Consider the following 13,336-nt stretch of genomic DNA (forward strand, 5'->3'; position numbering starts at 1 on the left):
GGACACAAGCCTGTTTTTGTGGCTGTGGACCTGCTCCCGATGGACCAGAGAGGAGCGGTTCAAAGAGTTTACAACCGATCACCCTTTAAGCTCATAGTTAATTTATTGTGTTCAACAGTAGTATGTATTGTCAGACCCGAGGTCTCAGTAATTGAATATATTCTAATGACAGCTGCCCTTACCTGAACTAATTCAGCACGTCGCTGAATCCGAGGGTGATTAATTTCCATGATAAATGATTATCCTTAATGAAATGCGAGCAATTATAGTAAAAGCCCGATCAAATACTGCCTGACTGTCAGTCAACACAGTGCAGTGACATGTAATTGAAAATGTTCCGCTTTTCTCTGCTCTCAGCTGCTCTGTAATACGAAGCCATTTAAAAACAGATCAGTTTGCCAGGGCCCACGGGAATCGGTGATACTTAATCAACTAATTGACGCAACAAAGACCTTTTCTAATGTGTGCGTTCAATTAAAGCTTATGCAGAATTTAATAATGGCAGACCATCTCTGGTTAACTCTTAAATTATTCAAGAGACCGGCCTTTAAAAAAAAATTGTTGCACACCGTTGTCTGTGTTGGATAGCAAAGGACAGAAATACAGGTCAGCACTATTGCATCAACTGCTAATGTCCTATTAGTCAACATGTTTGTGTCTTGTGCACATGCATGTTGAAGTCCAAACATGACCAGTTCCTGGGCCAATTTCTACATTGGAGGATTACCTCCAGATCATCTGAGAAGTTAAAACTATCCCATATCACTTACATAAATACAAGCAACATCTCTCCAAAGATGATGTATCGTCATATAAAAACAACACAGAAACTGAATGAAATGGAACAGAGAAAACAGAATGCGCTAACATCCCCAAAGCTTACTGTTAGGTGGAAACAGAAAGGGAAGAGAATGAGAGAGGAAAGAGGGGGATGAATGAAACATCTCCTTTATTTGACTTGGAACTCACAGGCTTGAGGTGTGTCCCTCCCTCCTTCCCTCCATCCTTCTTGTCAGGAGATATAGAGCAGGGAGGAGGGCCTCTGTGTTGTGGCTACAGGTCACTGCTGCCCCACAGATGAACTAAGTGACAATAATTGAGTTAAGAGGGGAAACAAATGATGTCACAAGTGCATGAAGTGGAAGGAGACGACTGATTTATTTCCAAAAACAATACATGCCAGAGCAAATCAGTGGGCAGGTTGGGGGGAATTAAAGCCCACGGTCTTGTTTGACCTCTCTCCAGCATGGACGTCAAGAGGGTGACTGTGAATGTGTGTGTGTGTGTGTGTGTGTGTGTGTGTGTGTGTGTGTGTGTGTGTGTGTGTGTGTGTGTGTGTTTTTCATCAGGAGTTATTGTCAATTCAAAGCAAAAACGATATGTTGCTTCCGTGCTTCTCTGACTACAAAGCCAAGTGATGGTGACGCCGTGGAAATTTGATCTGGTCTGGACCCATTGACTCAGCAGGCCAATCCAATCACCTGTCATCATGAAATGTTATGACGCACAATGTCACTCATTTCAAAGTGCTTAATAGGTCACTACTGTAGCTTCAAGTAATATTGCCTTATGTGATTTCAATGTAACTTTTGATTATTGATTCTCAACTATGTCACGATTATGGTAGTAGCTTTTATTACTGATGCCGTGTCTCCTCTGTGGACTCTCCTAATCTGATTGGCTATCTGCTGGTGTTGCACATTCAAGAGTAAACAGTTGGTGAAATGTACTGCATATTGATTATGTCACTTCCTGCGTTGTGCAGTGGGCTGCAGTGGATAACTCATCATAGGATACATGAGGGAAAAGGGTTGAAGGACATATTGAGTTGTTGACATTCAACTGCTAAGTATTCTTTCCCATTTGGAAAAAAAGATACATGATTAAAGTAACAAAGGTTCCATTCGCACTTGTCCTTTATCGAACAAACAACTTGACAGAAGGGACTCTAATTGCATTGAGATGAAAGTGGCCACAATTATTTCTCCATAATGACACAGATGCATCCATTTCAAAGAGAGGCTGCAACTTCAGATGAAGTTTACTTGATTAAGCGTAAGTGGAGCATTTATTGTGTGTGTGTGTGTGTGTGTGTGTGTGTGTGTGTATGTGTGTGTGTGTGTGTGTGTGTGTGTATGTGTGTGTGTGTGTGTGTGTGTGCGTGTGTGTGTATAAAGAAACATACTGTACCACAGCATATCTTCTTCAAAGACAACACATGACTCCCACACTGTTGCTCCCACCATCTGTTCTTAAGGAGAAGGGTCAACCAATCAGCCTCAGCCTTAATTCGATGAACATTTGTGTGGATTGTCAAGGATGTTGATTTTCCCTTGTCATTTTATGGCAGGTCTTATTTGACTGCACATCTGTTTGACATAAAGTAGCTACGGCCTGTTGCACCATGATAAATACTGTACAAAGTGTCCCAGTTTCACTGTATGGGGTGATTTGTGAAGGCCAGGCTTGCTGATGTTTCGGTAACTTTCCCCATCAGTAGGTGTGTGGTTATCCAGGACATGTGTTCAATACTGAGAAGAATGACTCATAATCTTATATGACTCATGTGGTGCTGATGAAGTCAGTTAGATTCTCAATGTTACAATTCCCACAGGTAATAACTTTTTTTGTGTTTGAACCCAATGAAATCGAGGGAGCAAGGTACAATTCGCACAACAACGTACAACAACAACTATGCTTGATGTGTATATTATTAGTCTATTCTACTCAGGAGGCCGTCGATTTAATAAATCCACAGAGTTCAGAGTTTGATGTGTTTAGTATCTCTTTTGGTGCTTGTTTTCAACATTCATAGTGCACAAGGAGTATTACCAGTTGATTGGATTTTTTTTTTTTTGCACCACTAGATGGAGACATTTTGTACAGGTAAGTCAATATTCAAACAGTCGGACATGTAAAAAGCTTGCGAGTTGACAGGATGATATGTGTAAGGCATGGGCGAATGAAACAAAATATTCATAACTTATGTATGTGTCATATTACACTGAACCTTTCAGTAAAGGTGCGAGCGGTCGAACATTTCATATTTGCGCTAGCATGTTAACATTAACACAGGCAAGTAGGCAAATCTTAAAGTCACAACAGATCAGATGACTCTTATTTAGGTAGTTCGGTCATGTTCTGTAACTGTAACAAAGTTAGCTATGCTATTAGCTGGGGAGTCTGTGGTGTTTTTATAGCACTCCCTGCTTCTGCGATGGAAGTGTGGGCATGTGCTCACAGGCTCACGACGTCTGTGGGTGAACTTCGCTTGATATGGGCGGCAGGTTCCGAAACAAAACACATACAGGCCCTTTCATAGAGTGCAACCACCAGTTCAAATGTAGTTCGTCTACCCCCCCCCCTACCCTGTACATGATGACTACATGCATCATGGGTGGGGGATGACAGGTTCATTATACTCTGTGTGAGGGTCTGTTTTGCTGTAATATTTCAGATGTCTTGAGCAGTAGCGTTTTAAGACGTGGCCTTGGAAAGTTGGACATGGCAAAAGAAGTACAGCTAATGTTTAATATGCATTATGTTGAGATACATTATGAAATTGACTAAAGGGGTATTGTAGCTCTGCATAACATTACAAATGAAGCGCATAGGATATAGGCGTGGCTTTTAGCTAAGCATGGAATTTTCCATGGAACTACAGTAACACGTCACGTAAAAAATGTAAACGGTGATTGAAAACTGGGCTTGTTGTATAAGAGCAGAGGTTCAACAACATGGGTAACACGTTACCTTAACACTGAGGTACAGTACACGCGACAACGCGCGGAAGCGTCAGAAACCTTTGATTTTCAATGGAGAGGAAGTTAGAGGAAGTGAAGGCGGGAGGATGGTTGGGCGAAGCGAACAGCGAGAAGCAAAGGAAAGTTAAAGGTGATATAGATAACATTTTCATCTAGACGAATTATAGTGTGAAGATTCGCTACAAATGAGCCAATCACAGGGAAATCTGGAATGTCTTTCCTTCTGTCAAAATGATTTAAAAAAAACTTAAGTTCCATCAAAGTTCTGTTCTTTTCCACATGGAAGACAACGTTGAAAATTAGGCCTAATAGTGGTCTTGATGGGTCTCCCTGAGCTACATGACCTCAAATTATATGCTCGTAGAGACATTTCATTGGTGTCAATAATCTTACCAAATTTGTATTGCAGTTTGTATAACAGTATGCTAAACAAATAAAATACTGTTCTGATGTTTGCATTTAAATTGATTTATTACACTGACACCTTCATACTGTACAAACTTGCTATGCTCAAAACCAACTAAAACTGTACACAACTGAAAATGTTGCTATTTAGTGCCAATGTGCCCACAAGCAAAAGAATCTAGGCGATGCTAGTGTCATGTAGTGTGACTGCAGCCTACGTGTACATTAATTACTGTAGAGTACTAGCCTACTAGTTACTGTACATAGCAGCAGTTAATGTAATGGCATGGTACTGTATTACTGTTCAGCAGTGTACAGTAGGTTCTTGCAGAAGTATAAAAAGGTATGGGGGAGGGGGTGGGGGCTCTCCACTGTGCTAAGATTGATCTGGATTTGGTACCACAACCTTCAGCTGCTCTTCTGTCGCATCTACTGTACCTACCCCTGCAGAACCCCCCTTCCCATTCCTGCTTCCATTTCCATTTCTGTAATAATGTATACCGCTAAACCGTACTTAATACCATGTGATTACATAGCAGGTGCATGTAATTACAATACTACATGTAGCTGTATTGCTACTGTATGTAGTTAAACATATGCAAGGTTAATTGTTAACAAAACACGTTACCGATTGGTACAGTAACAACAAGCCAGCAAACATACGGCACTGTACCATTAATCCAACTAACTGGAATATTGCGCTGTAGCTCATACCATTCAGCCAGCTGAACACTTGGCCCTCTTTCTTCTTGTATTTTCATTATGGGGCACTGCATTGTGGGATGAGGATGGACTGAAGAACTGATTACTTGTTATGGTAAGCGTTTCTATTGTTCCCTGGAACCCAATTATAGAACAAAAGCATGCCTATTGAAAGCGTTTGAGCTCAGGGAAAAATGTATGACCAAAAGCAAACCCAATGTTAATGTGTGCTGCACTTTCAGTTGTGTGCAACCTGCAGACACCTTACTACTTTATATAACACGACACCACGTGTTTATTTGCACTTTTGAAATACCTTTGGGAGAATGCACTTTCTGGGTCACGGAAGGGGGAAATGCATAGCTTCAGATGAATAAGTAATGTGTTTTATTCTCAAATATAACAGACTTTTGCTTTACAAGTCACCAGCTGCTTAATGATGTAAACGGCTGCTTTTATTTAGTTTAGCTGCTGTTTCTACAGAAATCAGTCTCTGGTGTACAGTATACGCTGTTGTTACTGTAAATACACAAAACAGCCCCACGTGCAGTCTTTTGGTCTATCTTTACTGCATTAGAGAAGCATATGATCATATTTCTTTGAACTGATTTTCCTAGGAATCCAAATCTACATATGCCTACTAGCTGCCATACACAATATGTACAGTATACGCCTCATTAGAATAGCTGTATTGTGAGATATAGGCCTTACTGTAAGTCCTTAAACATCTGCCTGGGAAGTGGGAACCTCACCTCAACCACGTTCCCATGTGAATACTGTATATATGCATAGCTACAGCAGAGAGGGAGAGTGAGATACCAGTATTGATACTGCACAGTGTTATTGATGTTTCTTGGAGAAATGTGCTGTGGTGGTCAATGTGGTGGTGTTGGGTGTTCAACGTTAACGCTACTTGAAAGAGTTGATTATCCTGGTGTTTCTAGGTCAGTGGCCTTCATCAGACATAATGGGAACAGTAAATTATGAATGAGGAAGCACTTGGAGGACCAGCGCATGGAGATGACAAGGATTATTTTTGCTTGCCTTCATCCCCCGGTGGACGAGCGAAGGGATTTCACACCCAAAGATGAGGGCAGAATTAGCCACAAGTGGTGACTAAGGAGATTATGGTTTCAGGCACTAATATTAAAGGCTTGGATAAGACGAGGATGATGATGGTGGATGAGGATTATTAGGTTGACAATGATGATGATAGAGATGATGATGATGATGATAAGTATGATGATGATGAAGATCTTAGAGCTCTTAAAAATGATTGCCCCATTCATCTTCACAAGAGTGGAATGCCACAAAAGTAATTTGGTAGCCTAGGCTATTATGCAAAGACCTTAAACTTGTGATGAAGGACGGGGAGTTTGTTGTCTATTCTCAGCTGGCTGACAGTGACTATCAATGCAGTGATGATCCATGACCACAAGTAGCCTAACTGATTATTAATAACGGAAAACTTTGAATAGGCCTAAATAAGCACAGACCACAACATAGTCCTTCTCTGGTGACCAAACACCTCCACGGGACTAATTTTCCTGGCGTAACTTTGGGAGATGTCCTCCAGGGTCTTTTACTGTACCTTTTCCTCTCTTCGGTTCGGGAACACAGCACTGAGAAACCGTGTGAGTGAACTGGGAGAAAGCTGAGTAACAAACAAGCCAGCGATGGATCCTCAAGTCAGTGAATCTGGGTCTCCTACTGACTCTCTCTGAACAAGCTCCACTATTCGGCTAGCTACCAGAACTGACACGGTAGAGAAGGGGAGAGGGGAAACGAGGAGAGAGGGGTAAGGAAGAGGGGAGGGGAGATGGTGGAATAGAAAGTGTGCTTAGAGGGGTCTAGCTCCCGCATAAAAAGTAAATTCAAATGCATTATTCATGTCTCTCTGTGTCAAAATATCATTTACGTGTGCTGTGTTGACTCATGGCTCGTAAAATGAGAAGGACATGAAAAGAAAACGGAGGAAGAAAAAATAAACAAGTCAGGAGCTTTCCTCTGCTTGGCCCGAAAAAAAGAACGCCGTGGTGTGCTCCCCTCGACTTATTAGGTATCAATTATTTACTGTACGTTCTGTTTGCTATTCTTTATCTGTGTATTAAGTAGGCTCATTGTCAGTGAAGTATCGCATCAATCTTCAAAGGCAGGTTCTTGGAAAAGGATTGAAGGGGCTTATTTCCCTACCAGATGCCTAAATAAAAGTATCGTAGAAAACCAAACTAACTAGTTCTGGACCTAGGCCTACAACACTATTGCACCTAGTTCAGTTCTTATGCTGAATTTTAGCTTCTCTTAAAGCCCTTTTTGCTATAAAAGGACCTAACGGAATTGTGATTTCACAATGTAGCCTAATATTAAATGTTATACTGATGTTTATGTGTAATCCAGATACTTTTTCTTCCTCTGGTAATGAGCCCAACCATTAAAGTCAAGCCTCCAGGCTCTCTGGTTGGGGACCGCTTGTACAGTATCATGATTACATTAGCACAACAGCAGCCCCTAGAGGTTTGATAAGATGCTACAGCTACAAGCCTCATGCTTTCCCGTTTTTATTACACGTGGATCTGTTCTCTCACTCTGAAAATGTAAATGGCTGATGAGGCCATCAGGGCAACATCTTACACTAGGTGGAGACATCCTCAGGGTTGCCATCAGGTGCTAAAGGCCCGTCCCTGGACAGCATATAGGCCTACATAAACATCACATTAGTTTACATTTAAGATCAGAATCCTACTAAATCAAGCACACACAATCATATTAGCTGTACAATATGTTACTGTATTGAGATTCCCTGTTCCTTCACTTAGAAACATCTACAAATCTACATGGACTTTAATTGCCATGGGACCTGACCAAATAGAAAGACCACCGACTTGATAGAAAGAGTCCTTCTCTCTCTTTCTATCGCTCCACCATCAGAGAGTATGCACCCAGGTATAGTAGTTGGATAGATAGGATCTTCTCCCTACACCCCCCTCTGTCTCCTCCAGTCCATATCTGTATGCATGGGGGTGAGAGGAGAAGGAGGAGGAGGAGGAGGAACATATGACCTGCTCTACTTTTATTTTGATTTATAGGGCTGGTGGAGAGCATCATCACAGAATCGCTTCATCTTCTCAGCTTTATTACACCACATTTGTTTTCATTTTACTCCCAAGGCCTGCACTGAATACATTAGAGATTTCCCAGGAGGCCACTGGGCTCCTTGTCAGCCATCGAAGACAAAGGGATGATGGGAAGGATTTTTTGAAAATATTCAAAGAAGCAGTCAGCTACTTTTTTATGATCATCCACATTTGCGATTAAACCACTGTCATTACAGAACAATTATTCATGGAGTGAGTAGGATTACTGGAGCTAAAGGCCTCCCTGGAAGGTGTAAAAAATTGAAACAGGAATAAATAGTTGTTAGGTCAGACAGCAGAAGTGCAAGTCCAAATGCTAAAGCATTCTCAGGTCTCTGGCCATGCAACAAGAACTAATACGCAAGCATGAGGGAACGACAACATTCTTACCTCCCTCTTGGCTGCTTCTTTTGTCCTCACCGCCCAAAAAAGAGGATTCCTGTTCCCATCACAACAAATCCCTAATACCTCCTATTTGTCCTACGTCCTCACTTCTCCAATTTCTGGAGATATATGAAGAGGCCTTTACCCTTCAAGTGCCTAACAGTCATTCGAGTAAGCCTTGGGGAAATCTCTGCTTCAGAATCTGATTCCCTCTCCACAGGATGACTGGGATTAGAACATTAGGCTGCAGATAATATCCAAATTGGGTTTAGCATAGAGAGGTCACAGCCAGGGCACTGTACAGTGTCATGCATAACGGGGTAGGAGACTGAGGAGAAGGGGGAGGGGCTCTAACTAAGTTCAAAGGTCAAATTGACAGACGCGTTTTGGGTTTGTCTGGACACAGGGAATCCATAAAAGAGCCAATAAACGGAGTGGTCGGGATATTTGTCACGCTGCAGGAAGACGAGGTTTTTAGCGAGTGGCCCAGCCTAGCCTAGGACGACAGATGGATATCATACAGATACAGTATCTGACACTAAATAGCAGGAATTAAAAAAAAAACAGAATAGCCAAACTGGTGAGAAGAGAATTTTGCAGATTTATATATATGTATGTATTTTTTGCATCTTGTCAACAATATTTCCACCATTTAGTAATACCATTATGTTCTCATATTATTCTTCTATTGTTCTTTTTCTTCCATCATCTCTGTGTCTGTCTGTGGAGACAGTGAAAAGGCATTATGCCGGCTGAAAAGTGCTCATCGTAGATAATAATCTCTGGAACTCGACCAATGCTTGAGCAATCCTTACTGTCAACAACTTTCATTGTTTCTGTCTAACCATATGACATTGGCACACAAGTAACACACACACACACACACACACACACAATAATACCATGTCCTAAGCCAATGAAGACATTCTAAACATTGTGCTCATATTCTCAACATCCAGAAGCTCAGTGTGAAAATGGTATAATCTCTTATCATGTCAAGGACATAAACCCAGCTAGGCTTGCTTTGTTACATGCATGCACTGAATGAGAATACATGCAGCTATCGCATGATTGAATTCCCAAGGACAGTGAAAAGAAATATGTTTGTGTGTGTATGTGTGTGTGTGTTCGTGTGTATGTGTGTGTGGGTGTCCACATGTGTGTGTGTGGGGCGGGGGTCATGGTGTAATACTGAAAGAGGTAGGTGCATGCAGTCTGTTATGCATCTGATATCATTGGGATACAGACGGTTAGCATAAACAGAAATTGTTCATTCTGAGAGCCAGTGTGTTTGTCAGACAAAACACATGGAAGAGGACATTCCTCCAATACATATGGCTAAGGAAAATTCTAAGAGAGAGGAATCTAAGAGGTTATTCTTGAACAGACAATGGCCAGAATTCTATGGGTCACTTACAGAGCTCACTGGTAATTCAGGCCTAAACCTTTGCGTCCCTGTAAATTGCAAGGTCTTTCCTTGGCGTTCCTGAAGGAGGGATTACCTCCTGACCAGCAGCTCCCTGTATAATAATGCACTGTATAGTATTCTCCACGTCTGAAGGATGTGGGAATACCCGTCAATCAAACTGAACACGGACAGCATACATTAACATAGACAACACACTGCAGATTGCGTCCTTCTGAAATCCATATTGCTTTTCTTATTTCACCACACAACCCGATGAGTACATTTTGCTGAGGGACATCTGGAATATGAGTTTGTTTTATGAGTTGGCTTTATTCTGGTGAAGCTCTTTATTTGACAGTGTTAAAAGCTGTGAGATGCGGTGATACATTATCTACAAGCCTCCTGAGAGAGAGAGAGAGAGAGAGAGAGAGAGAGAGAGAGAGAGAGAGAGAGAGAGAGGTGAGCCACCACAGGCCAACTGTAGCGACATATTCAAGCAAAGACCTCCACCCAAAGGAGAACTGTGGTACTGCAGTTGAAATGCTACATTTTCATCAACCAATGCATTCATTCATTTCTATCAAAATGGAGATGCTATTGTTGGTAGGCTACAACACAAAGAGATGAATTACTCTGCCCAAAATTACTGATACTGCTACTTAGTATTCAGTGTTTTAGTCTTGAGTTGGACCGCCATTGTGGACAACCATTCAGAACCAGCTGAACCACAAGAACGACCACTGCAATGAGATGTTCTCATCCAAGCACGTGTGACACACTATCAAGGAAGTATTGACACCCAATAACAGAGAGAGAAAAAGAAAAAAAAACTACTTTAGTCTATGTAATATTGCACAATAATTATTTGCACAATGGCACCTCCTTGCCATAATACTTTCCAGGTTCTTATTTCTATAACAAAGCTTTTTAGCAGTGGGAACACCATGTAGAGTATAGTATATCTGGCTACTATGTACTACTAAAGGACCCTATAGCCATCTGCCCCTCATACAGTAACATGCATGTAAAGCTACTGGTCTCTGCTGGGCCTCCATGGTGGAGAGCAGTTAGATTGGCTGAGCAGGACCTGCTTCAGATCAGGATCAGGGGGTTGAATCAGAAAGACAGGCCAATCTCACAGCTAAGAGTCCCAGCCACACTCTCATCTGAAATCCAATATCATGCAAACCTGGTGTAATCTCGCACAGAGAAGTGGTACGAGACCTCTATTTCATGTTGGCCGGGAATCTTCTATGGGGTAAAAATGTTGTGGTCATGTCGAATTCCTCCCCAAAGGAAGGACATGTCATCCAGTGTGCTATGACCTTTCTGCTGTTTGTGGGACTGGCTCCTCCTAAATTGCCTTTGGATTCGTTTAGGGGATATCATACGTTTTGTTCATCTTTCAATAAAACATCATTATTATTTTTAAATTCATGAGCATTGTGGGTAGAGGTTAAAACATAAAAAGCGTTGCCGTGCATAGCCTAATTAGCTATGTGTAGGCCTATAACACAATACAGGCGTACTGTTTTATTCATTTCTGTATGGGACCTTGTGTGAGTCAATAATGTCGATGAGCCCTGGGTTATAGCCTAATGATTCTCATAAAGCCTGGTTGTACCTTATTGGCCCAGCTTCCCAGTGTTGTTATCACTGTCAATAGGAATTTAGAGATCCAGACATCACTGTTGTTAACACATCATGTGACCTGAGTGGATCGGAATGTAAAATGAGCGGCGTAGGGACCCAGCGAGCGCAGTTTGTCCAGTCCGCGCTCTAGTTGTATTGGGATATTTGTCCAAACAAGCACAGTCTCGAGTTGGACTTGAAGTCAGGATGGAGATGCACTCATCAGCGCTTTGTGGGTTCATTGTTGTATTTTTAACATTTGTAGATTTGGGTATAATCTGTGCTGCACAACCTGAAGGCAATTCCACAGGTGAGTTTTGCAAAGTCTGTGGGTTTTTGTAAAAGTTTTGTTTTTAATTCTAGGATGTAAATATCTAGCCTATATCATTATCAATATAATTATTAGCCTATGTGAGTTGCATCCTAGTGTTCTTTTCATCTTCTCAGCTTTTTTCCCGCTTTGACTGACAAAAATACAGATTTCTGACTGCCGTCTATTGTAACAATAAATCAGATTAGAAACAACGAGGATAGCCATATTTTCTCTTTTTTCATAGACCGCAGCCTGCAACGTTTTCCTGAAATCACAATGTTTCCTTGCCATTTCGTAATTACACTGTAATTACGATCTAAGTTCGTCTGAGTTCACTTCAGCGATTTCTCTCAATCACCCCTCTCTCCATCTGTCTCCCTCCCAGTGATTCGCCCGAAGCAAGGTCACTGCCCGCGGCGTCTGAACGTCATCCCATCGAAAAGGGGCTGCGAATGTGACGAGCATTGTCCAGAAGACCACAAATGTTGTGTATTTGACTGCGGAGCGGTTTGTGTCCCACCTGCCTTCAGTAAGAATAGCAGCCAATCCATCCATCGGCCTCGTGCTGCTTGCAGTTGGGGCCAAATGCCTCAATGATTGCCATGAAATGCTGCTATTGAATCTGTAAACATAAAAACCCTAAATTACAATGTACTATTAGATTTTTTCTGTGCAGTTCAAATGTTTCATCCATTTCAGGAGTCTTGCTGACTCTCTCTCTCTGTTCTACTGTCCCTCAAGCAAAGCCAGGCGTGTGTCCACGCAGGAGCTGGGGCTCCGGGATGTGCGCAGAGTTCTGCTCCGATGACAGCGACTGTCCCGGAAACGAGAAGTGCTGCCACAATGGTTGTGGACATGAGTGCATCGCACCATACACAGGTAAGGAAAAGACCCATGGTGGCACCTAGATAAGAAGATGAACATGACACAGGATCAATAATATTTATTATAATCAGTGTAATAATATATCACCCCGCAACTTCCTCCACAAAAGAAAATAAGTCCATTATGGCTGAATTAGAATTGGATGGAACCCAGAATTTCTCTCTCCGTTGCCGTAGTGAAGTCAGGCCGCTGCGCCCTTCCTGAGGCGACCCACATGTGCGCCGAGTTCTGCTACCATGATGGCCAGTGTCCAGGGGAACAGAAGTGTTGCCGGACGACCTGCGGCCACGCCTGCAGCGAGCCGTGCTGATTGGCCAACACAGTAGGAGGCTGAGACGTTCAGAGACTACATTTCACAAGTACTGACAAAGAGAGAGTGCATGGGTTTAATAAGGCGTGCTTATGTGTTTTGGCGTGTTAGGGCGTTGTTGTTTTATTTCACTTTTGTTTATGCTACCCCAACCAATAAAACTATCTGTACTGATGCATTCCTGTGAGCTTTACAAGCTTCTTGGCAGAGGTCTGGTCTTTCAGAGATGTGCCTTTTTATGGGCTGTGTTCTTCTGCAGGAGCCACGCTGTAATAACAAATGATGAAATCCTCCACGAATGGAAATTGCACAAGTGCACTTTTTTTCTGGCTACTAAGCAGATTATTCTATTTGGCCAAGATTCTGTCTGTTGCTCGCAGGTTTAGGCAGCGGTAGAGT

The 13,336-nt window shown here is 42.1% G+C and overlaps 1 protein-coding gene across 1 annotated transcript; it reads left to right on the plus strand.

Moving 5' to 3' along the window:
- Nucleotides 1–11,030: 11,030 nt before the first annotated feature.
- wfdc2 (WAP four-disulfide core domain 2) lies at nucleotides 11,031–12,937 on the plus strand (the record flags this gene model as incomplete). Its single annotated transcript, XM_084461951.1, has 5 exons — nucleotides 11,031–11,055; nucleotides 11,608–11,739; nucleotides 12,128–12,271; nucleotides 12,484–12,621; nucleotides 12,804–12,937. 5 exons carry the CDS (start codon nucleotides 11,031–11,033, stop codon nucleotides 12,935–12,937), a joined length of 573 nt encoding a protein of 190 aa, XP_084318077.1.
- Between the last annotated feature and the right edge of the window lie 399 nt (nucleotides 12,938–13,336).

This window comes from Borostomias antarcticus (assembly GCF_949987555.1).
Source record: "Borostomias antarcticus genome assembly, chromosome: 3".
Classification (NCBI taxonomy): Eukaryota; Metazoa; Chordata; class Actinopteri; order Stomiiformes; family Stomiidae; genus Borostomias; species Borostomias antarcticus.